The sequence below is a fragment of the Coffea arabica genome, chromosome 3e (genome assembly GCF_036785885.1).
Source record: "Coffea arabica cultivar ET-39 chromosome 3e, Coffea Arabica ET-39 HiFi, whole genome shotgun sequence".
Taxonomy (NCBI): domain Eukaryota; kingdom Viridiplantae; phylum Streptophyta; class Magnoliopsida; order Gentianales; family Rubiaceae; genus Coffea; species Coffea arabica.
Genome location: NC_092315.1, coordinates 44,125,879 through 44,152,402, shown reverse-complemented (window position 1 = coordinate 44,152,402; position 26,524 = coordinate 44,125,879). Strand labels below are relative to the sequence as shown.

Sequence of the window (26,524 nt, the reverse complement as noted above, 5' to 3'; positions counted from 1 at the left end):
ATCTGATTATAAATTTTTTTTCCAATATTCCATCTTCTTTACGACCATACTCACATTCTTTAACCTAAATTTCTCTATTCAACATTTAGGCAAATTCTTTTATAGTTTACTCAATAAATACAAGTGGCATGCTATTTGGGTAATTTTCGCATCCTAAATACATTAGCCATGACAAATCATAAAAAACAACTTGGGTGCGCATTTAGGTATCAATAGACCTCTGGGGCAGATAGCAACTTGTGTAAAAAGTTTGGGGTTTTATTGCATTTAACCCTTTCATTTATATTACTATATTTTTTTGTCCTACAAAATTTTCTGGAAATTTCAAGGTTTCCTATCTTTTTCATAAGCGCTGCTTTTTCTTTCTCTTCCTTCCCTAGCAGGTAAGGCGAAGCAATTCGAAATCCTTTTTGCTGTAAATTTAACTGATTGATTAGCTGTTCTTAGTTGTCTTTTTCTTTCGCTTTTGTTATTGTTGCAATCTTCCTTGTAAATGAGTTGAATTTTGATTTATTATCGTTTAATTAATCCTATTTTCCCATAGTTTTTAGGGCTCTTTTTTTTTTGCCCAATTTTATCTTTTTTTTTTCAATTGATGAATTAATTGTGTAATGGAGTTCTTGAATTCTTGCTGCAATTCGTATAAGGATTTTTTTAACATGCAACAGAAGCAAGTTTCTCTTCGTCTTTTTTTCCCCCGTGTTTTCGTCAGTGAATTAGATAGCTCCCGGGGGTTGGGGGGGGGGGATAGTATTCGAGATTTTAGTGGGTGGAGGACATAGGTATTTGTAGGGATTCAGTAGCAATATTCATGATGTTTTAGTTATTCTGGAAAAGAGATGAAAAGTCAGTAGAAAGTGCTTCTTCACTGGGAAATTATAATCCAAGCTCGTTTTGGCGTTCTATAGTTGGATGGATAGGGTTCTTGTGCTTTTTGCTTTCTTATACTGTGAAGACTTTGAACCGGCTGAATTGAAGTGCAATGCGGTTACGACGAAAGTTCAATTAGCATCAAATATGGGAAAATGGAAAAAGAGGATAAAGAAAGAAAGAAAATTATGTGAGGGAGCGGAGGAATGTAAAATAGTCTCTAGTAAAAGTTTCTGTTTTCGAATTTATTGACAGCCCCCCTCCCCCCCCAAAAAAAAAAAAGAGAAGAAAATGGGTTGGTTCAATGGATATGTATTAGTTGGACTCAGCTATAAGTGGCTAAATGCATTTAGTCGTTTAGCGAAGAACATTGTTGCTCATGTTTATGATGTCCCAAATTTGGCTGTTTGATTTAATTCTTGTTTCTGATACCTATTCCTCTTAGATAATTTTCGTAAACTATACCTTGAGGGATGTTAGTTAGAGTCCATTTCAAGTTTGATTGCTGGTTACAAAAAAAAATAGTACTACCTAAAATTTATCAAGCTTAAAAGATTGTACTTTCCTTCCCTTTTTGAACCAATGGGAAATTAAAGAATGCTTCATCAGCTTTGCTGTTTTCTATTGCATAAGGTTGAAGTTATCAATGACAGGTGTCAATCTGTGTGGCCAAATAGTAATAAATCTATACAAAAGCAGATTCTCGAGAAGTTTCCTATAAAGTCAATTCATGGTCCATATGATATCCGAAACCGAGGATGGATAAGTTGCTTCTACTTATGTTGCAGATTGGTTGGGAGGATCATATAATTGGAAAAAATTGCAGCCTCTTATGCATGCAGGCAGATAAGGCAGAATAGCTTCTAGAAGAATAGTATATAGCAGCTGTTCAACTGCTATAATATTTGATTTTACTTATCGTTTTGATATACATACACAATTAAACTAACAAGTTATTGACAATCAAGAGTTGAAACGGTACCTTTTGTCATGTCTGTCTATTGAGCTTTAATATTTCTATTCTTATTACCTTCTGTGCATCAAATAGTTTAAAAAGTTGGCCAGTTTGTTTGTTTATCAGATTTTTAAGCCTTGAATATTTTGTAGTTTTCAATCATAATTACAAAGTGTAACTTTTGTTGTGTTGCATCTTGACTGACAAATTCTTGTCTAGGTACTTTGCAACTTCTTCCTTTACTGAAGTCCTTTTGATGTACGTCTAAGTTATTTCTTTTCAAAATTATCATGCATATCTAGTGTAAACTTTTTTTTAGTGTTTTATTTTTCATTGCAGTAGTTCACAGAATATCAAGTTGAAGGAATGTTTAAGAACACCTTTCAGTCTGGATTTTTGTCCATTTTATACAGCCTGGGGTATGTGGAATTTAACTTTTAAATGGATTTCAGTTTACCATCAATCTACACTTAACCCCAAACTGCTTTTATCTGTCATGTTCATTAGGAGCAAGCCTTTGCAGATATGGGATAAAGAAGGTGAGTAACTGCAAAAACTGTTGTACTTCATCTCTCAGCAGTAAAATATTACTAAAATTTTTGGATTGATTACATGACCGTCTCAGGCTCTTGTAGATTGCTTTTAGAAAATTAGTTCTGGTTATTGTTCCCCTGTGGAGAGCTATGGAATTGTACCGTGGATTTTGATGTCACAAATTGCAGATTTAGATTTGTCTTTGTCTATCATTGGCATGCTCAACCTCCATAAAGAAGTGGTTGTGTTTGTTCTTTTTTTAACACAGCTTGTCTTAGATTAGTGTTGAGATGCTAGCACAGGGAGCTATTTTACTAGATGCAAACAGCTAGTGTGTTTACTAGGTACAAACTGTGTGAGAAGATCCATCTTTAGGATTCTTTATCTTTACATTTTTACATCTCTGTCTTCATAGATATTGTAATTTTCCAATTTCTTGCAGTTGTCAATGGCCAGATCAAGCGTATTCAAGATGAAGACATACAGTCCAATGTCCTTGAGATTGTAGGATCAAATATTCAATCAACATATATTACATGCCCAGCTGATCCAAATGCAACACTTGGTATAAAGCTTCCATTTCTAGTTATGATTGTTAAAAATCCGAAGAAGTACTTCACTTTCGAGATTCAGGTGCTGGATGATAAAAATGTTCGCCGGCGATTTCGTGCTTCAAACTATCAAGTGTGTAAGTCTTTCCCAGTGGTCAGCAGGTTAATAGAGTAAACTAACAAAAGCATAACATCATTGTGATTTGAAGAATTGTCAAAGATCTAAAAGTTTTGTTAAAAGATATGTTGGCCAACTAACATGAAAATGGAATTAATTTTTCTACTTTTTTTAAAAATTATTGTACATCTACTATTTGGAAAGGTGTATTCTTATTGCCTGCTGAGTTCAAGTCATACCAAAGATGGAAATAATCTTGGTGCTTTATTTTGTGTTATGTAAGTAGTCTGCCCTCTACCTTTGGGCTGTTGACATGGTTAGAACAGAAAGGTGTAAAGCATTCATGTCTTGCCAAATTCTACTTGAATTGTAAGGGCAAATGACTTGTCTGGCCTTTGGTGGAAACCATTTGGCTAAACTAATGTCCTAGCTAGGTTGACACCATCTGGTGTTAAGATGTCATGTGACACGAATTGATGCATTAGTAGTATTGTTATTGTCCTGTAGTGACTTAATTCTTAACTTTTGCTGCACATTCTTCTCAGCATGTTTACCTCTTGCCTTCTTTCTTTTAGATTTTTTTATCATTTCATATTACAGTAAGGATTTATGCATCTCCTTGTATGAGTCTCACCTATGCATATGATGGACTCATGGAATTTTTTCATTACTGGAAATCAGGGAGCAATGTTGTTTTGATGAGTTTGAATACTCAAGTATCCATGCCAGCCAGACAGGGAAAGAAAAACCCGAATAGAAAAGAGGGACATATTCTGAAAGAGGCAAACTATAAATAAATATTAGAAAATAATAGATTTTGGCGGTATCTTATTTGTGTTGGATGATGGAACAGCTTTTGTGCAATTATTTTTATCTTGATTTTTGGTTCTTATGCTGGATTACTTTTGTTTTGGAGGCTAACTATAGAAATTTCAGAAATATTGCCGAAACCTAAATGAGATTCTTTGCGTGAGTGAAATGACAATGTGATTTAACTATTGGAGACTGAATTTACATGTCCTTTTTGTAGGCGGTTACCAGGGTGAAACCATATATCTGCACCATGCCATTGAGAATGGATGAAGGCTGGAATCAGATCCAGTTGAATCTAACTGATTTGACAAGACGAGCATATGGAACCAACTATGTTGAAACTTTGAGAGTTCAGGTTCATGCCAATTGCCGCTTGAGAAGAATTTATTTCTCTGACCGGCTGTATTCCGAGGAAGAACTCCCACCAGAATTCAAATTGTACCTTCCGATGCAGGTAAACTTTAGCTACAGTTTGCATCACTACAGTTTTCAGATTTGATATAAAACCTCTTTTCATTGTAAAACTTAAAGATTTTCATGATGCTTTATTTTCAGAAAGCCTGACATGCTATTCAGAGGGTCAATGGCGCTTGACAATAGGTTGGACAAATGCTTCATCCTTCCACCGCGAATTCCGCTTGTACAAGTTTTAGAAGTTGTGTGTGATGAGTTCATCGGGAGCTTAGGTATTAATACAGCACGTTTAGTGTTAGTGCCATGGTGCTGGTCTTTTATGTTCCAGTTGCTCTTGGATGGACTTTGAAATAGATGGTAAGGATTTGAACTTGCTGCTGTTATACATGTAATGCTATGACTTTATGAATTACTCAACAACTTTACTGGAGAGCCTGGTATCTGGAAATTAAATCTTCTTGTCAAATTTTGGCGAGTGCTGATTAATGTTCCCATGAAATACTTGATCTTCATGGGAAAAGAGACTTCTCTTTTTGTAATTAATTATCTGATATTGGAAACATCCTGCACGCGACAGATTGGTGCTAATTGTGGGGGCAACGGATCAGGTTCTGCATCTGTTTTTTGATGACCAAAAATTTTTACCTGAACATTACATGTATTACTCAATGAAACCGGTGTAAAGGGTTTCAAATGATTGGAATGGAAAGGTACATAAACTGCATAGCTGCACGCAGGAGCTATGCTTGCAGCTTTCCTATCTCATTGAATCTGGTGCTTTGAGTGGCAAAAGTTGGAGTAGGGAATATTGGTACAATAACTGTTGCGGGCTGACTACATTACATGAAATGGGTGTGGTTTATAGCCTTGAGGTACATCGTTTTTTGAGATTTTGATTATGCCATTTTGACGCAATACAATATGGGATTTTCTTTTTTGCATGTGGTGAAGTACCAGTTGGTTTTTTTGCCCTATCCTAGCACGCAAAGGTTAAAGCTGCTTTCAGTGCTTAGTGCAGTAAAACATTTCCGAGCATGGATATGACGCACAGATTATATGCACTGCTGCAGGTTATGCACCCATTGACGAAATTGGTGGTGGGACTTCTCTGTGTTAAGTTTCCTCCATCATTTGCACAAGTGCTTTTAATATCAACAACAGATGAATACATCTAATATCGTAACCTTGTTTAATGAAGAGGGCAATTTTGTTGTGACGATATCTTTAACTACTAGTCTAGTATTTAAATGAGGAGTACGTTGACAACAAATGTTTCGACAATATCTTAACTGAATGATTTGAAAATATATTAATTAAGAAGTGTGGATCTTGAGGTATGTCCTCTCTTCGGGTACTTCATGCAAATAAATTTGGCACTTAGTATTTAACCTAACTGAACCCTCCAATCTGGATTGCAATTGAAATAGGCATTGACCTGCTTAACTAAACTTAATTGTGGCCTTATTTAAAATTTCACTATCCACATTTGTTCTAAATCCCAACAAGGTCTAAGTAACTCTCTCCAACATTGTCCAATTAAAATTTTGTGTACCAAATCAGATACCTTGATTACCCTGACTAATTTGAGCAAATAGCGCAAAAGGACCACTAATTCTCTATCTTTTTCCTTAAAATTGTCAACTAATAAACATGTATTTTTTTTACTCAATTAATACAATTTTGATCCAAAATTGTACATATATTAACTGAGTGACCATTTCAGTTAAAAACTTAAGTGACAAAAATATGAAATTTTCAATAGTTTGAGAACCAATTTGCACCATTTGCTCTACAGGTTTGGTACAAGTAGAGATTTAGTATAACTAATTTTTATGTATATCTTTTTTCTTATCATAACTCATTTTTATGTATATCTCAACAATGTTAAAGTTACGTATACCATTGAATGCGATACATGTATATCTGCAACATTCAATCTTTCTTACATTTTCGGTCTAAATTCATGTCACACTTGTGTCTCACCAGTTGCCCAATCACTTGTGTAATGGATGCTAACAACCTATTGTAATCTTTTAACTATTTTGCAAAGTCATTGAATTTACAGCAAATTATCATTTTATAATAGCCCGTATTTGTAATCACAAACAAATCTAATCATTTCCATAATTATCAAACAAATTTCCCTCCCCTTTTGTCGGCTATACACAACCTTTCCCCAGGATTTGCCATTGTTTGATGCTTGAAGCAAGCGAAAATAATGTATATTTTTCTAAAAGTTGACAGAGAATAAGGTAGTGCAAAGAAGAGGAGTAAGCTCTAACTGTTAATCAAATTCTTGCTAGTATAGCATCACTATGGAAAGCAAAGAAGAAGAAGAGTGTTGAAATCTTTTTTGAGAGGTTTATGTAATTCAAGTATGAATAATAAAGTAGCTAAACATTGATAATCTCATATATTTAAGATTCAGGATCTTATCAAATGATTTAATTTTCTTGGACAAGTTTGGATGCTAGGGTTGAAAATATCCAGTTACTCACGCTATATTTTTCTTGTGCAAACACCTTATGCTTCTTCATTAACATGTAGAATCCGACCTCTACTTCATACAATATTTGAAGATACTTTTGAGTTTCATGGTGCTATTTTTGTTGATTCCTCATATCTATTGTATCTATTAGATTTTAGATGTATTTATATGCATTGCTAGTTTAGGATGTTCTACCATTAGTACTACATATTTATTATCAACAAAAGGGGAAAAAAAAAAGCTTTAGATAGCTAGCTAGAAATAGAACTCAATAGCAAACCAAAACACCTTGAAATATCTTATAGTTGAAAAGGAAAAATCATGATGACCGTATCTCTTAAGGTTATTACGCTTTAAGAGTAGTCATCGGACTAATATGCCCAAATGATTGTTTTCAATTGGTTTCAAGAATCGAGACAAAATTTCAATAGTGCAATTTTGCCATACACTGGGATTTTAGTGAGACTAGTTGACTGTATATACAATTATCAGAGTCTGATATTACAATTTCATGTAGTGTAATTCACGTTAGTGGCTTAAATCCTAACACTTAGTGGAATTAACTGTATGTGCAATTGTCAGAGCCCGATAGCATAATTTCATTAGTGCAATTCACATTAGTGGCTTAAATCCTTACACTAACAATGGTTTTATTTAGAGTTACATCTGCATTTATGTTAAATTATCCTACATTAAATAGTACTTTGACTTCAATAACTTCTTCCTACAAGAAATGATTCAACAAATTTATTAAGTATGATTGACTTTCAACACCAACACAAAGGAAAAAAAAAACGTAATAACGAGCATGGATCTCAATTTATTACTGACTATTTGTCCCCATGGAAACTGAAAGTCCTCGTCACAATCCATCTATTGAAGTTGATTCCCACTGGCCATATGACACAAAACTACATTCTTTATTGAACTCTTTGTTTCACCATGGAAGGGGAACTGTTATATCATGCTCTATTCTTTTTGTTATTTTTTGTATATAAAATTGTTGAAATGATCAAATCAAGATCACAATGGGATTTTCTTTGTTTTTATACTCTAAAGTTTTTAAAAATTCATAACTCTTATTTAAAACATATGAGACCTTGATTGGATGATTGCTGATCTAAACATCAATTATACAAAAATTCATAACCCTTATTTAAAGAGTATGAAAACTCATCTCCCACTGTCCCACTCGCCATATTTGATTAAAACTCTTCCATTTTGCCCTACAATTGCAAGTCTTTATATTCTACATTATTTTATATAAAAACTATTTGGATTTTTCATTTATTTTTTATTGTAAATTGTTTAAAACGAGGAAATATATTTTTTAAAGAATAAGAGAAGTGATTCTGAATGGATACAATGACCTGCACATGAAATGCAAATGGCGGTGGTGGGTGAAGTGTTATCAAACTCGGCTCGACCTGACGGTTCAGTTGGTCAAGTCGGTGAACCAGCAACTGACTCAGGCTGGGTCTTTAATTGGATATTTTGAGAAGATGTTGAAGTGATGGTTTTAACACGAGACCTCACACATTGGAGTAAAGTGCAATCACCACTAGACCAACAACCTATTTGTTGGTTGTTTAGTTCTTCTTTGTATTATATATTAGAACTTTATTCTTTTTTTTCTTCAAAACAAAATTTATTTGGAATCTTTTAATAAAATTTTATTATTCCCAAATTCTATAAGTTATGAAATGCATTTAAATAATAACATATTACACAATTTAGTTTAAAGGCAAATATTGTTCTTAATAACCTTTTGCACTTAAAATTCGCAAATAAACTAGATAATTATACATAGACAAAATTTTATAGTTTGGTGGATTACTAATTAAATTTAGGTTTTGTTGATTCTTATAAGAATTAATGATTCTATAATAAATTAGACTAATTGAGCATTTATTATGGCATAGTTTATTATAGTTTCAACCATATCAAAAGTTATGAGATATAATATTTAAGTATATTTAGTGACCCATCAGTTGAACCACTCACCTACTAGTTGAACCAATAATCCGTTGACTCACCTCTTTTGTTGGGTTCCTCCCCGGATTGGATTTAATAACTATGTGTAGGTGTCAATTCACACTCGAAGAGGAAGTCAACTTAATGTGCTAGTATGTATTAGGGCTAAATGGGTCCAATCAATATAGTCAATTCAACATAGATTAATAATAGTGAAAGTAAGGTTAGTTTTTACATAAATTTAAATGGGAGAGAAACTCGGAGAGTTAGGATTTTTTTGTGAGAAATCGGAGGGTTAGGCTTCTTAAAGTTTAAAAAAAAAAAATGATGAGCCCCATATAACTGTGTTGGATTAGGATCTTTGAATTTTATTTGCTATATTATTAACAAGACGAAGTATCAAGGGGGTTTAGTACCAGAAAAATATGAAATGTTCTACTCCTCTTGTTCGGGGGTCTTTTCATCTTGATCATTGTTTTCTCCTGTTAAGTTTTATTAAGGAAGTACAATTAGTTTATGTAATCATGTTTATTGGCACAAATTATCATTATCATTATTGTATACACACACGTACACATGCACAGAGAGAGTAAGCTCTAACTATTGTTCACATTCTTGATAATATAGCCTTACTATGAAAAGTAAAGAAGAAGAAGAGCTAAACATTGATAACCTCGTATATTTAAATTCTTGTAGAGAGAAAATTAAATTGAGACTCTGAAGTTTGGGAAACTTTCTATCTTTGATTAGATTGGATGTAACTCACGTGATCAAATTTATCATTGTAATCCAATTGAATAAAACATACAAGAAAAACTCAAGAATAAAGATGGGAGAATGGGATACAATGCGGGAGTTGATGCTTGCAATTGAAATTCATGTGGCACTAAATACATTTCTGCAGAAAAGGTTTTAAGAAAAAAGTTATTTTGGCAAAGAAACTCCTCACTGGACGAACTCGAATGATTATTTCACTTGGATTCTTGATTTCAAGAAACGATGCAAAACTTGACAGTGCAAATTTTCATATTGTGGGACTTTTACTGACTTAGAGCCTGGTGGTGGAGTTTATCTGTATTCATGTTAATTTACGTTAAATGAGGAGTATGTTGACACCAATGTCACCAACACATATTTGTAATCACTATACTACAATCTCTTTTTCCTTGAAATGCTCATTCCAATATTTTCTTGTAATCTTATTTCTCAAAACATCTTAGGAAAGCTTTTCCCAACTTCATCCTAGAATGCCCAAATGAGTAAGAAGTCAAGTTTATCCTTATAAATCTTTTTACTCTATCACCACATTTTAGAATATTTGTGAGCTCGATTAATTGTTAAATGTATTTTTCTTAATAAATAAATTTTCTAGTATTTAAACTAATTTTTTCTTTTTCAATAGCAAACAAATATTTTAAGATATTTTATTCTTTGATGTTTTAACAATTATGTGAATTTTATGTATTTCATATAAAAATGAAAACTTAATAAAATTTAAAATATATTGTATTTGTTTGGCTTCATGTATTTTATATTTATATTGCTAATTAATTAATTATATTACTAGCAGATGTAAAATTTTAACATAAAAATATTTATGCTAGATTGAATTAAATATTACAATTGAAAATTTTTAATATCAATCATCAATTATTTTGAAAGCAAAAAATATCAAAATTCCATGTAAACAAACATAGCATAGTATAACAAACAAAACATGTTATGTCCTATAAATTAATACAAATAATTTTTATATTATATTTATAATTTTTATTTATATTTATTTAAATGATGCCAAGGATGGAGTGGAAGATGGGGTAAGGGAATGCTCTCTCGTCTCATGCCCCATTTAAAATAGGGGGAAAAATTATTCCTCCTACCCGATTACTCCCCTACGAGGCGAGCATTAGCGCCGCATTGCTATTCCTATCTGTCAGGTGATAATATGACACAAAGTAAATGTTGAGAGGTAAATTTGTTTTCTTTAAGGATAGTTGAGAGGTAAAGTCAAAATCAAGATACATCTTAGGCGAATTTATTGTAATTAAGCCTTTATTTAGTTTTACTTTTAATGGTTAAATGCACTTAACCCCTTGAACTTTGCCCTTAGTTATAATTAACCTCCTGAACTCATTAAATAAGCATTTTGTTTCTGGTTGATGTTTTAGGATAAAAGTGCCCCTTCCATGGTAATTATTTTTATAGTTATATTTCTCCCTATTTTCCGTTTTCTACTTGGTCCTTTTATTTTGGTTTTAAATTTTTTCTCCCTACTCTCTTGTGACTAATTATTTTTTTCATTTTACTATTATTATCTATATATCATTTTTAATCTTGTTATACTTATTCTTTTTAAATTTATACCTTTTTGTTATTAGAAAAAAGAATGATCACGAAATCTATACTATACAAAGTATATGTTAGTTTTGTGCAGATAACCTGTCATATTGTATTTAAATTAATACACCTAGAGCTTTTAATTATTAATTGTAAAAGTAACAAATAAGCAAATCGTAATAACATAATGTTTAATCGATTGTACATAATAATTTATTAGTTACTTTGCTTTGGTTGGTATATACTTTTAATTATTAAATATTAAAAGTTCTAGTTTGCTAATATCTGTTTAAAAGGTTAAATTGCTAGTTATATACGCTTTTCGTTATGATAGGCATAGTATTTTCTCATGCCATATAGTTTGTCATGAATTCCCAAATAATATACCTAAATAAATAAATAAGCTAAAATAAGAATGGAACTATAAGTAAAAGAAAATTACGATATTATAATAACATATAATTAGTAATAATAATAGGAAATTGAAGGAAATAGTGACACAGGGATGTGAGCAAAAGTTATAAAAAAAGTAAAAAGAAAAAAAAAGTGGCAGATAAGAAAAAAATAGAATAATAAATAACTAAAGAGAAAAAGAAAATTATACAGCAGGACAAAGTGCCTAGTTAATGAGTTTAGCTCGATCAAGCGTGACAGGGGTAAATTTCAGGGAGCTTGGGTGCATTTTACCCCACACTTTATCGTGGCATAATCTAATTGGTGACGGACTAATTCGCCACCGCCGTGCTACATACACACTCAAGAAGAAACCTCCTCCAACTTCCTCCCCGTTGCGGCAGTCGGTCGGCTTCCCAATCCCTTTCTCGGGTAAAAAACCACACACTCGCTCACACTCTCACACACACAATACACCATTTTAATTGCTGGTTTACTTGAAAGTTCTCATTTTGAATTCTGGGTTATGTTTTTCGAAGACCCTCTTGTCCTCTCGTTTAATTTTATCTTTTATATATTTGCATTTGCAGTATTCCGATTATTTTCCATGGCCTTTAGATTTTTGTACAATTCTATTGAATTCAACTTTCTCAGTGTCTTAATTGTACATGATTTAATTTTTGTTTGCTGTATTGAATTACTTAATCTTAAGCTGGTTTTATATGATCAGTGATCTAGTAAATGGGCATTGGAGAAAGTATATAATGGAAGCGGCTGAATTGTGTAGCATATTTTATGCAATTTATCGTTTAGTATGGGATGCAGTGCTGCACTAGCTTAGCTGTTGGAAGACTTAATGGATAAATAATAGGAAAATATAGAGAGTTAATATAGGAATTGGGGATGGAATGAGTACTGTGGATTGTTTCATGTGATTTTCAAAGCCAAGTATAGGTAATACGAATTTTGGACATTATGTGGTGGGCTGCAATGTTCATTTTAGAACTTGAAATTTTTGGCCAAATCTTGACATGTTAACGTATAGGATAATAGGGATTGTTTCGGGGGTTTTGCGAATTCTGGACATTAATTAGTTGGCCCCATAGACATTTTTAGAACTAGAACTTTTGGCTAAAATTTTGCACTTGCCATCTGGATTCAATCCTGCTGGGTGGTGTTGCATTATGTTTTCTTTGATGTTGGGAGAAAAATGATAAAGTGAATGTATCAATGATGTCATACGCATGAATGGATCTTTTGACTGGAGCCTTGAAGTTTGCCCTGTAAGGTTTCAGAGAAGGTAGTGGGTGGGAAGTTGGGGGGGATTATATGGGGCTTCGTAGCTGGATTACTTGGCTGCTGAATACTGAGGGACTCAGAGCTTTAAGTGTGGTGATTTTTCAGTTATGATACTATGTTGGTATAAAGCTATTGCCAAGATCTTAACCCTTGGAAGATCATTAGTTTATAGATGTTTGCTTATTTTGTGACTGTAAGATGTTGGAATTTTCATGCAAGTTTAATTTGGAAAGTTCTGAACTTTGTCTTTGCATTGTTTGGAGCATTATTTTGTGCTACACATTCGTGATTATTGATGCTTCAGGAAAACTTATGGAAGTATCCTGTTTCTTTTCTGCTTTTCAGCTTGTTAAAGCTTGTGTGATAATTAACTCACTTTGTTTGTATGTTGGAAATTTTGAGGCAACTTGTCTGCTGATGGGCTTAGTGATCTGAAGTTAAAGTCATATTGCTACTAATAAAAATTATCAGAGAGAATTATTATGTGGTGGACATTACAAAAAAGTTGGATGCATTAATGTATTTTGCTTGGTTATGGAACATGAGCTAGTTTCTTGACTTGCATACCTATTCTCTTTGCACATTCCGAATTATCTTAAAACTTATACTATATCAAACATTGAATGTTGCTTCATGTCTGGTCCCTTTTTGCGTGGGCTTGGAAACCTAGATGTTATTACTAAATCATCCTTCTTTTCCATGAAGGTTTAATTGGGAACTGGTTAAGTCCGAAATATCAGAGCATCCAGCCTGCCCATAATGGCAACAGGACAGTCACCATCCTTGGAAATCCTTGTGAGAGAACCACATGGTTTTGTTATTTGGGATGGACCCCCTTTTGCAGATGGTCAACCCAGTGTCAAGCTCGATAAAGTCCAGTGCTCCAGTGCAAAATTCAGTGAAGATGGATTGAAACTCATGGTTATGAAGTCTGACTCACAAATTAGCATTTACGATTGCAAAACATGGAGAGAGATTAGGTCTTTTCAAGTTCCAAATGTTCTTGCAGCCACCATGTCCCCATGTGGTACTTATCTTCAGACTTTTCAGAAATCAACATCACCACAGGATAAAAATGTGGTCTTGTGGAGGATAGACCATGGTGATTCTGTTCATCATCTGTCGCAGAAGAATATGACCAAAACAACATGGTATTTTTGTACAACTTCCTCTGCTTGCTAAACTTTTGACTGCATGGATGTTAGATTTCAGGTGATTTTTTCCTGTGATCTTCAGGCCTTCAATAAAATTCAGCCTTGATGAAGCTATTGCATGTCGTCTTGCAACCAATGAAGTTCAATTTTTTGATCCTGAGGACTTCTCTAAAGGTATAGTCCATCGGCTTAGAGTTCCTGGAGTGGCTGCCGTAGAGCTTTCGAAGACACCTGGAGCATATGTGGCAGCATTTGTTCCAGAATCAAAGGTACTTAATCCACTGCTTAGAATTGATTCTTGGAAGCATGCTGTTAGAAATGGAATAAGTGGTTACTTGTTTGATATTGCTGGAGAGATTGCATCTGTTGTTCAGTATTCTATAGATATATAATAGTGACTTTCATATTTATTTCATGTTTAGAAAATTGTTTTGAAAGCTCTTACTGTAGCTTTAGCATGATGATATCCATTTCAAATAAAGAGAATCGAAAGAGTAAGGTTACCTTAAAAAAAAAAAGAGGTTTAGATTACCTTTTTAGATCATAAAGATCAAAAAACATACTCCCTCCGTCCCGTTTTGTTAGTCTTGGTTTTTTTTTCACACAGATTAAGAAAGTGTAATTAATTTGGTTGGAAACATAAATTTAGATTAATAATTTCCTAAAATACCCTTATGCTAAGATAGACTTTTCATTTATCTATGTATTGGAAAAGCTCAATGTATTCAATGTAGTGGGTTAGTATTTAATAACAATGTATTAATAACAAGATATTTAATAAGGGTATTTTAGACAATTTGAAAGATTACTACATTTCTTAATGAGAAAGTGGACTACAATTTGGGACAGACGAAAAAGGAAAACAAGACTAACAAAACGGGACGGAGGGAGTATAAAGATAATTCAGAGCCCTAGGATGCCGTACTTCACTATGAATTGTTATTAAATTTATCTCTCTGTAGGGAATGCCAGCTAGCGTTCAAATATTTGCTACTGGAAAAGATGTGCAGAGCCCTGTTGCTCGACGAAGTTTCTTCCGTTGTTCAACCGTGCAACTGAATTGGAACTCTGGTTCTACAGGGTTACTTGTCCTGGTACAGTCAGATGTTGACAAGACAAACCAGAGTTACTATGGAGAGTCAAAGTTAAACTACTTGACTACGGATGGAACCCACGAAGGACTTGTCCCCCTGCGTAAGTTTCATAGCAAGCTTCCTCGTCAACTGATACTTCTGTATTCTAGAAATGAAGCCGCAAATAACTGATACTTTGACTTGCTGGCAGGTAAAGAAGGCCCTGTACATGATGTTCAGTGGTCATGTTCGGGCAAAGAATTTGCGGTTGTTTATGGATGTATCCTCATCTTTTTTCTTCTCACGTCTCTAACCCCAAAGCTGGAAGAGTTGCTGTTTTGTCATCCTAAACTATTTGTGAAATACAATTACTATAGTCAACCTGATATATGAATGATTGAAGATGTTGCCTTTCTCAGTTTAATCCTCTGGCTAAAGCTTTAGTGTGATGGCTTCAGCTTGGTGTTATCACACCCTTCTGCTCCTTTTCTTTTCATTTTGATATCTTGTACAGTTTTACTGATTGCATTGTTCCATCACCGTATCCTAATGTCCATATAATCTACTAAAACTAAAAGGAAGCAGCCCAGCAAGAATAAAATGCAGAGGCATTGGTCTATTAGCAGCACATTTGAGATGTGCGCTTATGTTTGTTTTCACTCATTTCCTTGTACAAATCCCCAAGCCCAAAATTCATCAAAATCTGCATTCTTACTGCTGTGAGAGGCAGATCATGTAAAGGTGATATACCCATTGTAAGCATTGCCCTGCAATTCATTGGTTGTGAACTTCTTTTTGATTACCATCCTTTATCAAATCATAACTAGTGTGTGTATTCTTTGAGATGGGATAGTGGACCTATGATTTTCCACTCTACCTATAACCACAGGCTAATGTGGACAACCAAGTTTTATGGGTGTGTTCGTTGTGTTGGGGGGGGGGATATATAAAACTGGAGGCTTTATCTTTCTAGTGGAACCTTTTGTTGGCTCAATAATTGGCTGTAGTATAAAGCAGAGTGAGGACATTGTGGAAGTAGTATTCTATTACTTGCAAAATATCTGTGATGAATAATTAGCTTCTTGTCATGTGCTCTAAGGTGGGAAGGATAAATTTGAATTCAACCTACCATAAAACTATTCTATATTGACCCTTGGAATTTTGGGACATACCAGATGAATTTCATTCTCATGAGCCCATCGTTCACTGCTTTTTTGTCCTTAAAAAATTTATTTATGTTCTGCATAATGCATATTACCCTGTTTCCTTTATATGTTGTAGTTTCTATTGTTCAGGATGTTTTAATGCTTGCTTGTTGGCATATATCCTATAAAAGGAATGTAATTGTAGATTTTGCTTGAAAGCAAAGAAATCACGAACCTGTAGATTTCCTTTGTTAACTATGTTATTGCCCATCAAAATTTGGGGCCTGAGTTCAATTTTCAGTTTTATTTTTTTGCTTACACATATAGACATAAAGCGCTAATTTTCTCACATTAAGAGGTTTTCTACTTTTTTGTAATCAGTTATTTTATGCATGATCTATTTATTTGCTTGTGTGATGTAATTGCAAAAGCTTCTCTCCTTTCCTTCAACTTAAGAAAGAAAATAAGACTTCTATACTCCAAAAAATTCTGCTTCTCTGTCTCAGTCTGTTGATATTTGTTGAGGAAAATTATTAGTTAATCCATCTCCCTTATTCCATTTTACTGATTTTTCTCCAGTTGTTGCACCTTCCCTACTTTAAGCATTCCTTGACTGATGTCTAGTTATGCCTGCGATGGCGACGGTCTTTGACAAGAAGTGCAATCCTCTTCTTGAGCTTGGAAGTGGCCCTTATAATACTATTCGCTGGAATCCTAAAGGAAAGTGTATCCTTTATATAGAATTGTTATTAAAATCATGAAGGCTGTGAGTTGGCCTCGAGAATGTATTCACGGCTTCACAAGTTTTATCGGTTTTGCCTTAATTCTACGCGTTGCAGTTTTATGCTTGGCAGGGTTTGGAAACTTGCCTGGAGACATGGTATGTTGCTCTATTAAGTTTGCTTTTTGTTTTTACGTTATTTACCAAGGAAGTGTCTTCCATTTATTAGTAGTTCAAGTGCTGTCAGGTTTTTGTACCATTTTCTGTGTAGATAATGCATCTTACTACATTGAGTTTTAATGGCATGTAGTACTTCGATTTTCTTTATTTGCCGTGAATAATGTTCTTGAACATTTTGGTGAGGTCTGGAAGCTTTGGTTGTTATGCTGCTTTATTAATGCTATTCTTGTCATCTTCATGATTACATAAGAAAGGAGCTGCAGGGTCTTCCGGGAAGCTTCTTGGGGAGAGCCAAATTCTTTAAAGGTCTCTTGCTTTGTAATGACAGAGAAATTTAAGCACGACTTTGGAACCATTGGTATTCAAGAAGAAGAAGAAATAGTGACAAATTGGAGAATATTGGAATCTGATGGTGTTGCTAGTTTCTTGCCCATACTTTTACAGAGAGAGTGAGAGATAGATGTTAAGATGAAGTTGATCCCAGCATGGAAAAATAGAGAGAGAGGGATTAGTAGACTGAACCTGGTTTCTGCGCCACTGCTCTAGCTCTTAGATTTTTTTTTTTTTTGGTTGGCTGGACATCAAGTACAGAGTCAACAAGGGAGGTTATTCTGTTAATGCTGTATTGGCGTGCCTTTTGCTTTGGGATAAAACGATGCCTCCTAGGAGTCTGAAATAACACTGTTGTTGGTTTTAGCTGAAAAAGTATGTTTGACAATCTTCCCTACCGTTAGTCCTGAGTAGTACGCTCTGGATCTTCTATTCTACTCAAAAAACCTGATTACTATAAGTAGAATATCTGATGACTATTTTACATAGACTCTCTCTAGTAATACATGCTTGTGTTATCTGGACTGACAGATGCATTTTTTTGTGTGCAGTAAAGATAACATCGTTCTGGTATACAATATTGTGTAAGTTTAAAATGAGAAATGGTACCTAAATTAGCACTGTTAAGTAAGCCAAACTTCTGGGACGATATAATGTTAACCCCATCCAGAAGGCATTGGAGGCGATACTTCTTTGCTTTTTCTCCTTTTGTGGAGCGTTGCAGCTTCCTTTGATGATTCGCCATCTCTTTGATATGATAAAATATCCAGGTTCTCTTTGATACAAAAATATACTGATTGTCTTTCACAATTATATCTTTAGCAATACATCTATGTATGACATTTAGCTGTGTTGCTACAATCATGTATACACCCAAAAAGCTTAATGGTCGCTGGTCCAATCTTGTTTCAGTTTTTTCTTTTGCAAAATTTGTAAACCAACTTATGTCAATCTCTGTTGCTATTCTTCTCTACATAGGAATCATTGATGGTATGGATCACTTGCCTGTCCTTTTTAATACTGAAAAAGCAATACAAAAAGAATTTGCATTTTCGTGACTACGTAATAAATGTGATGTGGTTAAACGAATTTGGAAAGACTTGTTTCCTTTAGCTGCAGGATTAATATTTGGTCTTTCCTTCCCTTTAATGAATTATCTACATTTTTGTTTGGTAAATATTGGTTTGCCTTTTGAATGGATGTATACTGTATAGGAGGGTTTGCTATGATGTGACAAGTCCTTTAATATATTTTGTTTTGCAGCAGTTTAAGTTGTACCACCAATTTTGATCTCTTCATGATATCCAGCTCCTTTATTTTGCTTTGTAGGCATTCTGGGATTATGTGGAAAAGAAGCAGCTTGGAACCACAAAAGCCGAATGTTCTGTGACAAGTGAATGGTCTCCAGATGGCCGATATTTTATGACTGCTACCACAGCTCCAAGGCTACAAGTTGACAATGGGTATGAGTATAGCTATTCATAGTCATTTAGCTTGTTGGAGGAGAAGTTTTGTAAGTTTACCATGTAATGATTTACCAAGCAAAACTTAAGCCTTTGATGTGGTAAAAGTTTGCTGCAAATTTCTTAAGACTACCTAGTGTATTGGTGGGGTATCTATCAAAGGACTTAAATTCATACACTGGCAGAAGAGTTTTTATTTTTAGTTAATGTGGTTCATCTGGATTTGACTCCTAATTTTATCAAGATTCTGTAATTGTTTAAAATCCTTGAACAATGAGATAACAAGAGTGACATGAAATTGACCCAGTGAAACTTTCCCCCTGTTTAGTATGCCAATCTACATCTCTTTTCTGTGAACTTCATGCCTGTCTTGGTTTCTTAATGAAATTCATCAGTAGTAGTAGCGCTGAAAATATGAAAATGGCTTAGATCTTGCTTTTGATGTGGATATGCTTACATTAGTAAATTACTTTATGAAATGGAAAATTTGAAGTGCCAAGGTGGAGACTGTAGTTCCTTTTGAGTTATTAATCCCCCCCCCTCTCTCTCTCTTCCAAAAGTGCAGTTTTTGGTGATTAATGCCTGATTATGGGTTTTATTGTCTTTTTAAAAGGATAAAAATCTTTCACCACAATGGATCTTTGTATTTCAAAGAGATGTTTGACAAATTGTATCAGGTCAGTGCTGTTGGTACTTATTTGTGTGGATTTGTAACAGAAAATTTGCTTTTTTTTGGGTTGATTATTCATGCTAGCTATAGTAACAGGCTGACTGGAAACCAGAATCACCAGATAGGTTTGGTGAAATTGCAGAACTGGGCAAGTCCGTGGAATCCTTGAAAATTGATGGAACAAAACCACAAGGTTCTTTTCCTTTGCACTCAACACCCCTTTTCCAAAGCAGCATGACTTTTGTATCTTTTTCCTACTACTGAATAATTTTTCAAATTATGATGGAATTATCAGGACAAGGGTCAAAATCCTCCCAGGTTTCCTCAAAACCAGCCAATGCTCCTGCACAGAAACCTGCTGCTTATCGACCACCTCATGCTAAAGCTGCTGCAGCTGTTCAGGCACAGGTATAATTAAAATTTGCACATACTTCTTGTATCAATTTAACATAACCAAAACTCTAGTGGGACCAAAAGTTGTGTTCAAATCAAAGTTTCCAAGTTGTTTTCCTCCTGGTCTGCTTTTTCTTCTTTTAGGTTCAGTTGTTTTTTCCTCTCCCTGTTCTTCTTCAACAGTGATTCATTTATCCCTTTTTAAAATTTTTCTTCATCTTCATGACCATATTTGACTATGATTTGAAACTTAATTGGTGCCTTGGCAATCAAGATGAATTAGAGATATCCTGAAGCTATATTTCTCCAAAGGAACTACAGTATTAACATAAAGGAAATATCTTTAAGTAATTACCTCAATACCATTTTACTTCAGTTGAGTCACTTGGGAAACATAAGTAACAAGTTGCTGCTTCATTTGGCTGCACTTGCATATAATCTTTGATATGATGACTACCATGACTGCCGTATGCAGTAGGTGAGAAGCTGTAAACTCTTCTTTGCGAAACAGTTTTTAGATGCAACTAGTCCTAGATGGTAAGGGAATTGGAGCCACATATTTGAAGACGTAACAGTTAGAAGCATGCTAATATTGTTTATGCTGAGGGTTAGATTGCCCAATGTACTCTTTCTCAACACAAGTACTGCTAGTGTCCCCACCAGGTAGAATTTCATCAGGAAGATTACTGTCACTCTTGTTGGGGCATCGCTCTATGATGATGAAACTGAGGGAATTTGGCAAAAAATGACGGTCACAGAGGATGACTATTACTGCTTCTTGTATTGATCTCTAAAGAGACTTGATGTTTCAGATGCATAAATTTAGGAAGCAGCCACACAACAAAGATAATTCAACTAAACATTTTGGATACGCTTAAAAAAAATGGATACATACGGAGATGACATTTATAGCATACAACTGATGTCCTATGCAGAGGCAGGACTTTCCAAAGTCTTTGAAATGTGCTTAATCATGAAGATCACGCATGGGTAGTGATCCTTGCTGATTTCAACGTAAAAGCTGTTGTTGATTACCTTGATGTGCTGCCATCAACATACTGTTATTGACTCTGTCAAAGATATGAATAATTTCTCTGTGGTACTTATACACCATTACTAACATAAGTTAGTTCCATACCTGGACAACATACAAGACCTTAAGATATCACCTCGTCAGATCTGCTTTTTACTATTTCCTTGCAGGAAATTCAAGAAACCATGATACACTTTTCCAGTTGTATCATAGTTATTGCTGTATACTTTTCCAGTTGCAATTCTCTTATTAAGTTTTGGTAAAACAGATTTTGACAATTTCATGTAGCTTTAGGATTACCGTCAGAAGCTCTTGCTTTTGCATAGTCATTATTCATGTAATATTTTGATCGATTGCCGTATTTGACAATATTTTAAAATGTTTTTACAGCTATTTGGTGGAAGCCCTTCAGGGTAAGTATGCTATGCAGCTTGGATGCTGATTCTGGCTTCTCTCTTGATATTCTTATGAAGATTTATTTGTTGTCATAATCCAATTATTCCGCTTCGTGTTGCAATAATGTAGAGAATTGAGCAAGAATGCATTAAAGAACAAGAAAAAAAGGGAGAAACAAAGGGAGAAAAAAGCTGCTGAGGCTGGTGGTGGTGCTAGTGATGCATGAGGTGCAGGACTAGGATGTGTTTGATGATCATGATGATTTTTGGGCATTTGCTGATTGTTTCAAGAAATATGATGTGGAACTGTACAACCTTTCAAGTATTCCCAGAGAGGAATGCACTGTAATATTACTCGTCTTTTTAGGGGGTTTTAACCCCATATTAACAATTTTGTAGTGAGAATAGCACAGATATATAGGTATGTTGGAGAAGATTGCATTTGCTGTGGAGTCCTTTCGGAAGGAATTTAGGAGAGGTGCATGCTTTTCTGATTAATTATACTCATCTTCGTATGCTACAGGATTACTCAGCATTTTGGCGAACTAACATGTGGTTCCTTTAGTTCATGAAATGGTGTATTTAACCATATCTTAAGGTGCACTTTTATCAGGATCTGTCATAGTAGCCCATTTACTGAAAAAAGCTTTGGTGCAATCTCATTTGGAGGATGTGCTTTTTCTTCTTTTTGTACTAATCTAGGTTGTTTATGGTTGGATAGAAGGCGCATTCTATTCAAATCTGAACCAATTTTCCTTAAATGGATGGTTGACTACATTTAGTTTACTGAGGGTTAATTTATAAAGTAAATATCCTGCATTTAGCTTGAAAGTCAATCTGTCTATTTTTTTCTTCTCTCCTATCTCTACCCTTTTCTTCCTGCATGCAACGTAGCATATGATGGTTCTTGATGAACTAGGAAATCAATACAAAGCAAGCTTATATGTTTCCATAATTCCATTGTATTTCAACTTATGTCATGCTATTGTTGTAAGAGGATGGGCCCTGTTAATTCTAAATTTCTAATCCAAGTCTGCTGGAAGCAATAATATAGCAACTTCTCTCCTTAGTATCTTAGTAGGGTGCATTTTCCAACTAAAGTTTGACAGCAATATCCTTTTCAGGCAAACCAGGTGATGACTCCTACGTGATAAGAAACTACAAATCAGGTCTGCAACTATAGTCCCAGCAGGAAGAACATAACCATGGAAACATTCATCATAAACAAGTCGAGATATTACGTTTGGCATATGCTGGTCTTTGTTATTTTTGGGATAATATAAGATACCTCGCTTGAGGTTTCTCCCTATATCACCTGGCATTTCTAAGGTTTCAAAACTATCACTTACCTTCCCCTAGTAATTGCAAAAAGACTATATTAACCATCACTTGAAACATAATTTACACATCAAATAAATGGAGCTAAAAATTTTTAAAAAAAGGAAACAAAAGTCACTTTCTTCTCTTTCGTTTTTCTCCAATATTCTCTCTTACTCATTTTTTGGATGACTGTGCAATTTTCTATTTGAATTATAATAAATTGAATTTTGCTACCTTTTTATAATTGTGATAAAATGAGATATGATTTATTTGCTTATTTTGAGTTATTTTTTATAATAATCAATACAATTTAAAGGTTTGGGCACGAGTTGGGAAGAAGTTGAAAAAAAAGATAAAGCTCATAAGAAATCGGTTTTGAATGTGTAGAGTTAAATTAGTCAACTGTATTTCATTGCAAATGTCTTTTTTATTTTTCAAATATATACTTTTATAGACTATAGAATTATGAAGTAGTAGTACTACTAGAAATTATTTTTTAAATGATGGTTTTCTTGAAGTAAACAAAGTGATCTAGCAGCACTTTTATTTAGCAAGTAGAAGGGTAATATAGGATTTTTAAAAATTTTGTTACACAAATAACAAAAGTAAAGGAGGCAAGTGATATTTTTAAAACTTTAGGGGTGTCAAGTGATATTAAGAGAAACCTCCCCTGAGGTTTCTGATATTATCCCTAATTTTTTTTCATTAATAATCAACCTCTCATTTCATGACTAAATAACAAAGTTGCGATCACAACTCTACCTAAAAAGCATTTTCCCCAGGGGAAGTTTCTTACCCCTGCAACAACTCAGCCTGTAACCGTGGCAATTTGCGACGTAGAAGCAAGAAAAATAAAACTAGTCCAGAATTCAAGAGAACGTCTGAAAAGCTCATAAACTACACTGTACTGCCACCATCATAACTAGTCCAAATGTTTCAAGCAGCGACCGTGAACTAAAGCGCCAGCTGGTTACATAACTAATCTCTCAAGAATTATAGTATTAAATTTAGATGCTTGGAACGAATCAAACTGTGTTAACTTCTTTTGGCTCATATCTTCAAGTCTGTCGTCCATGTACCTTGAACACTGGGGTGCTTGGTAACGTGTCTCGTCTTCAACTTGACCACCTTTCTTCCAAGTGAATTTCTTAGCCTGGTTGCACAGAGAAGTATATCTTCTGGTGTCATGTTTTTAACTGATACAACCCTCTCATTCTTGTTACCTGGTTATAAAGCAAATGAAAAGCCATCTCAAAAGGGAAACTCATGAAACCTAACCGTTGCCTTAATGAGACTTGCCAAATTAATTTAAAAAGAAAAATATTTCAACGAGCCACAAAGTTATGTATCAAGAAGCCACAAAGTTATGTTTCAAGTAAAAGGCAACTGCTCTTACCTTCAAGACATATTAAAGTGCAGAAAAAGCAAAGTGTACATACCACATATAATATGACTCTGACTGTCTTTAGCAATTAAGAGATGAAATAGCTATGCTAAAAATATTTGTAGATAAATTACACTTCCACTTGGAGCAGTAGATGCAATATAACACATTTTGAGAGATGACAAGACAAAGGAACCTAAACCAATCCCATCTATTAAATCTCAATGGGCTTTGACTGCCAGTGTCACAATCAGCAGCTCAGGGTAAATTAGTATACAAAAATGTTTCTGTGGTAGTAAGGTACAGAATAACCTCTGTCCAGGTGCATCCATTAGTTTTGCAGCTGGATAGGCATAATCAATGAGATCAACAGATACAATTTCATTAATTAGTCGTATTGACACAAAGCTCTGAAGGTGCATTTACAAAGACATGCATGTTATTTCAAGCTATTACTGAACTTTGCAACCATATATCCTTTTGATCTGTGTCTAAGGGGCTAAAATTACAAAAAGTAGAGAGATTGAAACGAAGTGAAATTCAAGGCATAGACTAAGAATGAAACATTAATTCCAGAGAACTGGTTTGTCAAGATTGTAAAGATGTTCTTACGGTATAGTCCCTTCAAATATGGATGCTGACCACGATTAAGCTCAGTTACCACCTCCAGCTGGGGATTAATCTCTTTAAATGCTGGCAAATGAGATTCCATGAATGCCCTGGTGTGTTACGGACATGGTTAGTCCTTTCAAGATGACAGGAATCTACAACTTTTTATTTCCTATTCCCTCCCATTTAGATTAAAGAGAATTGTCCTTCATCATTCAGATTATATTAATGATATTTTTCTTACCAAAATTGTTTTTCTTTTGGTGAAACTGTGCTTGTAAACTAGCAGATAACTAATCTAAAGCAGGGAAAACTCGCTTTTTATATAAGCTAAACAAATTGTATTATAAGACCACATCTTGGACAGTCAAAATGCCATTCAAAAGCAGCAAAAATGCCAAGTAGACTATAATTTAACCATTCCTTTAATACATATTTAAAAGATTGGACAGAAATAGTAGCATAGGAACTTGCACTGTAAAGTTGGAATTGGTCCAGATATACAGATTTTTGGAGTATGATTGAATTAGGGCCTGTGTCATATAAAGTATCCTCTTACATAACAAGAAAAATGAGTGGGCACAATTTAACTTAGAGTTCCTTATGTTGCCACAAGTAGGATTTCTAATGACTATCACATGTATTCAGTATTCAATGTTATCCCTTTTAACCTCTATAGTCCTCACGGTAATAGAAGTTCGTAACCTACAAAACATTGTGGTAGCAATCAATCTACATGCATTTGGACATGTCATGTATCCATTGCTCTGGTGAAAGAAATCCAGTATTATCTATACAATTGAAAATCACTTTGTATCATAAGAGAACAAATGACATTGACCATACATATCAAATAAACCTTCAACATCAAACGAAATGCAAAAATAAGAATCTAAAATCACTAAAATTGACTTAAGATAATACATCGAGGAGCTATAATTGGAACATTCTCCTCAGAATATGCTAATCTAAACTAAAGAGCTATCACACAGTCAAGAAGATAAATTTGTCATGTACAGATTTACTGATTCTCAGGTGATTGCTGCTAACTGGGATTTGAAAAGTAAAAAGATCAAATTTTTGTCCTTTTGAGTATATTCTGTTAGTTTCCTGTGGTTGAATCAACGACAAAATCATATCGTACATGTAATCAAGTCAAGTCATAAAAGAAATTTGTACAGGTAAAAGTTCTAAATACAAAAGCAAGAAATGCAAAAGCAATTAAGAAAAGCATACCTGAGGCCTCTACTACTTCCACCCCAGTCACTATAGCTCACAATCAGCTTGTTTAACTGCCACACACCTCTTAGGGCCATCTGGTTATCAAAATTATGCACCCCAACATCAGCAATAACCATTAAGGGCATAAAACGTGCACCATTTAATCCAATAATAAGATAAATTTAACTTGAAACGGTGGGTAATTTTATTTTTTCTTTGTCCTCTATGTTTTATAAGGGGAATACGGGGATCTTTCAAGTCTGCAAAAGCCAAGAATTCATTATTATTCCAGTAACGGCATGAAGGAACAAAATAATAGCAAAGAATTTGCATATAAACAAGAAAAATGAAGTAATTATTTCCCAGACCGATGATATTTGCCCTCCTGAATAAGAAACAAGACTGGATTTTTCTCTGAAAATGTCAAGAGTTTGTGTTCCCCAATAAATTCAAACTCTAATGTCATGAAAAGGGTTATACCAGAATTTAATACTTCAGTAAAAGATAAGAAGTTTAATATCAAGATGAAACGAACAGGAAAAAGTCTCAAACTCGAAATGTACCTCAAACGGCAATCTGAAAGGAACCTGTAACAGGCACAGGGAGGCTTGCTGAGGCGTTGGGGGTTTATGGGTTTATCAAACCCATTTAGTAGAAATCATGAGAATTAAAACGGGTAAATTTTAA

The 26,524-nt window shown here is 34.2% G+C and overlaps 3 protein-coding genes across 10 annotated transcripts; 2 read left to right on the top strand and 1 right to left on the bottom strand.

Moving 5' to 3' along the window:
- Nucleotides 1-291: 291 nt before the first annotated feature.
- Nucleotides 292-4,721, top strand: LOC113736872 (uncharacterized). Of its 6 annotated transcripts, none has more exons than XM_027264059.2 (7): nucleotides 292-383; nucleotides 2,045-2,083; nucleotides 2,165-2,244; nucleotides 2,333-2,364; nucleotides 2,802-3,043; nucleotides 4,059-4,295; nucleotides 4,397-4,721. In XM_027264059.2, exons 3-7 carry the CDS (start codon nucleotides 2,192-2,194, stop codon nucleotides 4,403-4,405), a joined length of 573 nt encoding a protein of 190 aa, XP_027119860.1. In that variant the 5' UTR covers nucleotides 292-383; nucleotides 2,045-2,083; nucleotides 2,165-2,191; the 3' UTR covers nucleotides 4,406-4,721. The 6 variants fall into 6 exon arrangements, with proteins under 6 accessions (XP_027119860.1, XP_027119862.1, XP_071939620.1 ...); XM_027264062.2 differs by having other exon boundaries at nucleotides 354-383; nucleotides 2,168-2,244; XM_072083516.1 differs by lacking the exon at nucleotides 292-383 and adding an exon at nucleotides 401-415.
- A 7,022-nt stretch (nucleotides 4,722-11,743) lies between these two features.
- LOC113736871 (eukaryotic translation initiation factor 2A-like) lies at nucleotides 11,744-21,920 on the top strand. Of its 2 annotated transcripts, XM_027264058.2 has the most exons (13): nucleotides 11,744-11,879; nucleotides 13,452-13,897; nucleotides 13,983-14,169; nucleotides 14,863-15,094; nucleotides 15,185-15,253; nucleotides 16,743-16,844; nucleotides 16,958-16,998; nucleotides 18,679-18,812; nucleotides 19,426-19,489; nucleotides 19,579-19,675; nucleotides 19,778-19,890; nucleotides 21,299-21,321; nucleotides 21,434-21,920. In XM_027264058.2, the coding sequence occupies exons 2-13, from the start codon at nucleotides 13,506-13,508 to the stop codon at nucleotides 21,528-21,530; spliced, it is 1,551 nt and encodes a 516-aa protein (XP_027119859.1). In that variant the 5' UTR covers nucleotides 11,744-11,879; nucleotides 13,452-13,505; the 3' UTR covers nucleotides 21,531-21,920. The 2 variants fall into 2 exon arrangements, with proteins under 2 accessions (XP_027119859.1, XP_071939616.1); XM_072083515.1 differs by lacking the exons at nucleotides 19,778-19,890; nucleotides 21,299-21,321; nucleotides 21,434-21,920 and having other exon boundaries at nucleotides 19,595-19,654.
- A 1,571-nt stretch (nucleotides 21,921-23,491) lies between these two features.
- LOC113737199 (large ribosomal subunit protein mL43-like) lies at nucleotides 23,492-26,524 on the bottom strand. 2 transcript variants are annotated; one of them, XM_027264463.2, is made up of 4 exons: nucleotides 26,401-26,524; nucleotides 25,853-25,932; nucleotides 24,620-24,726; nucleotides 23,492-23,846 (listed from the first exon to the last, which is right to left on the bottom strand). In XM_027264463.2, the coding sequence occupies exons 2-4, from the start codon at nucleotides 25,930-25,932 to the stop codon at nucleotides 23,674-23,676; spliced, it is 360 nt and encodes a 119-aa protein (XP_027120264.1). In that variant the 5' UTR covers nucleotides 26,401-26,524; the 3' UTR covers nucleotides 23,492-23,673. The 2 variants fall into 2 exon arrangements, with proteins under 2 accessions (XP_027120264.1, XP_071939615.1); XM_072083514.1 differs by lacking the exon at nucleotides 26,401-26,524 and adding an exon at nucleotides 26,206-26,316.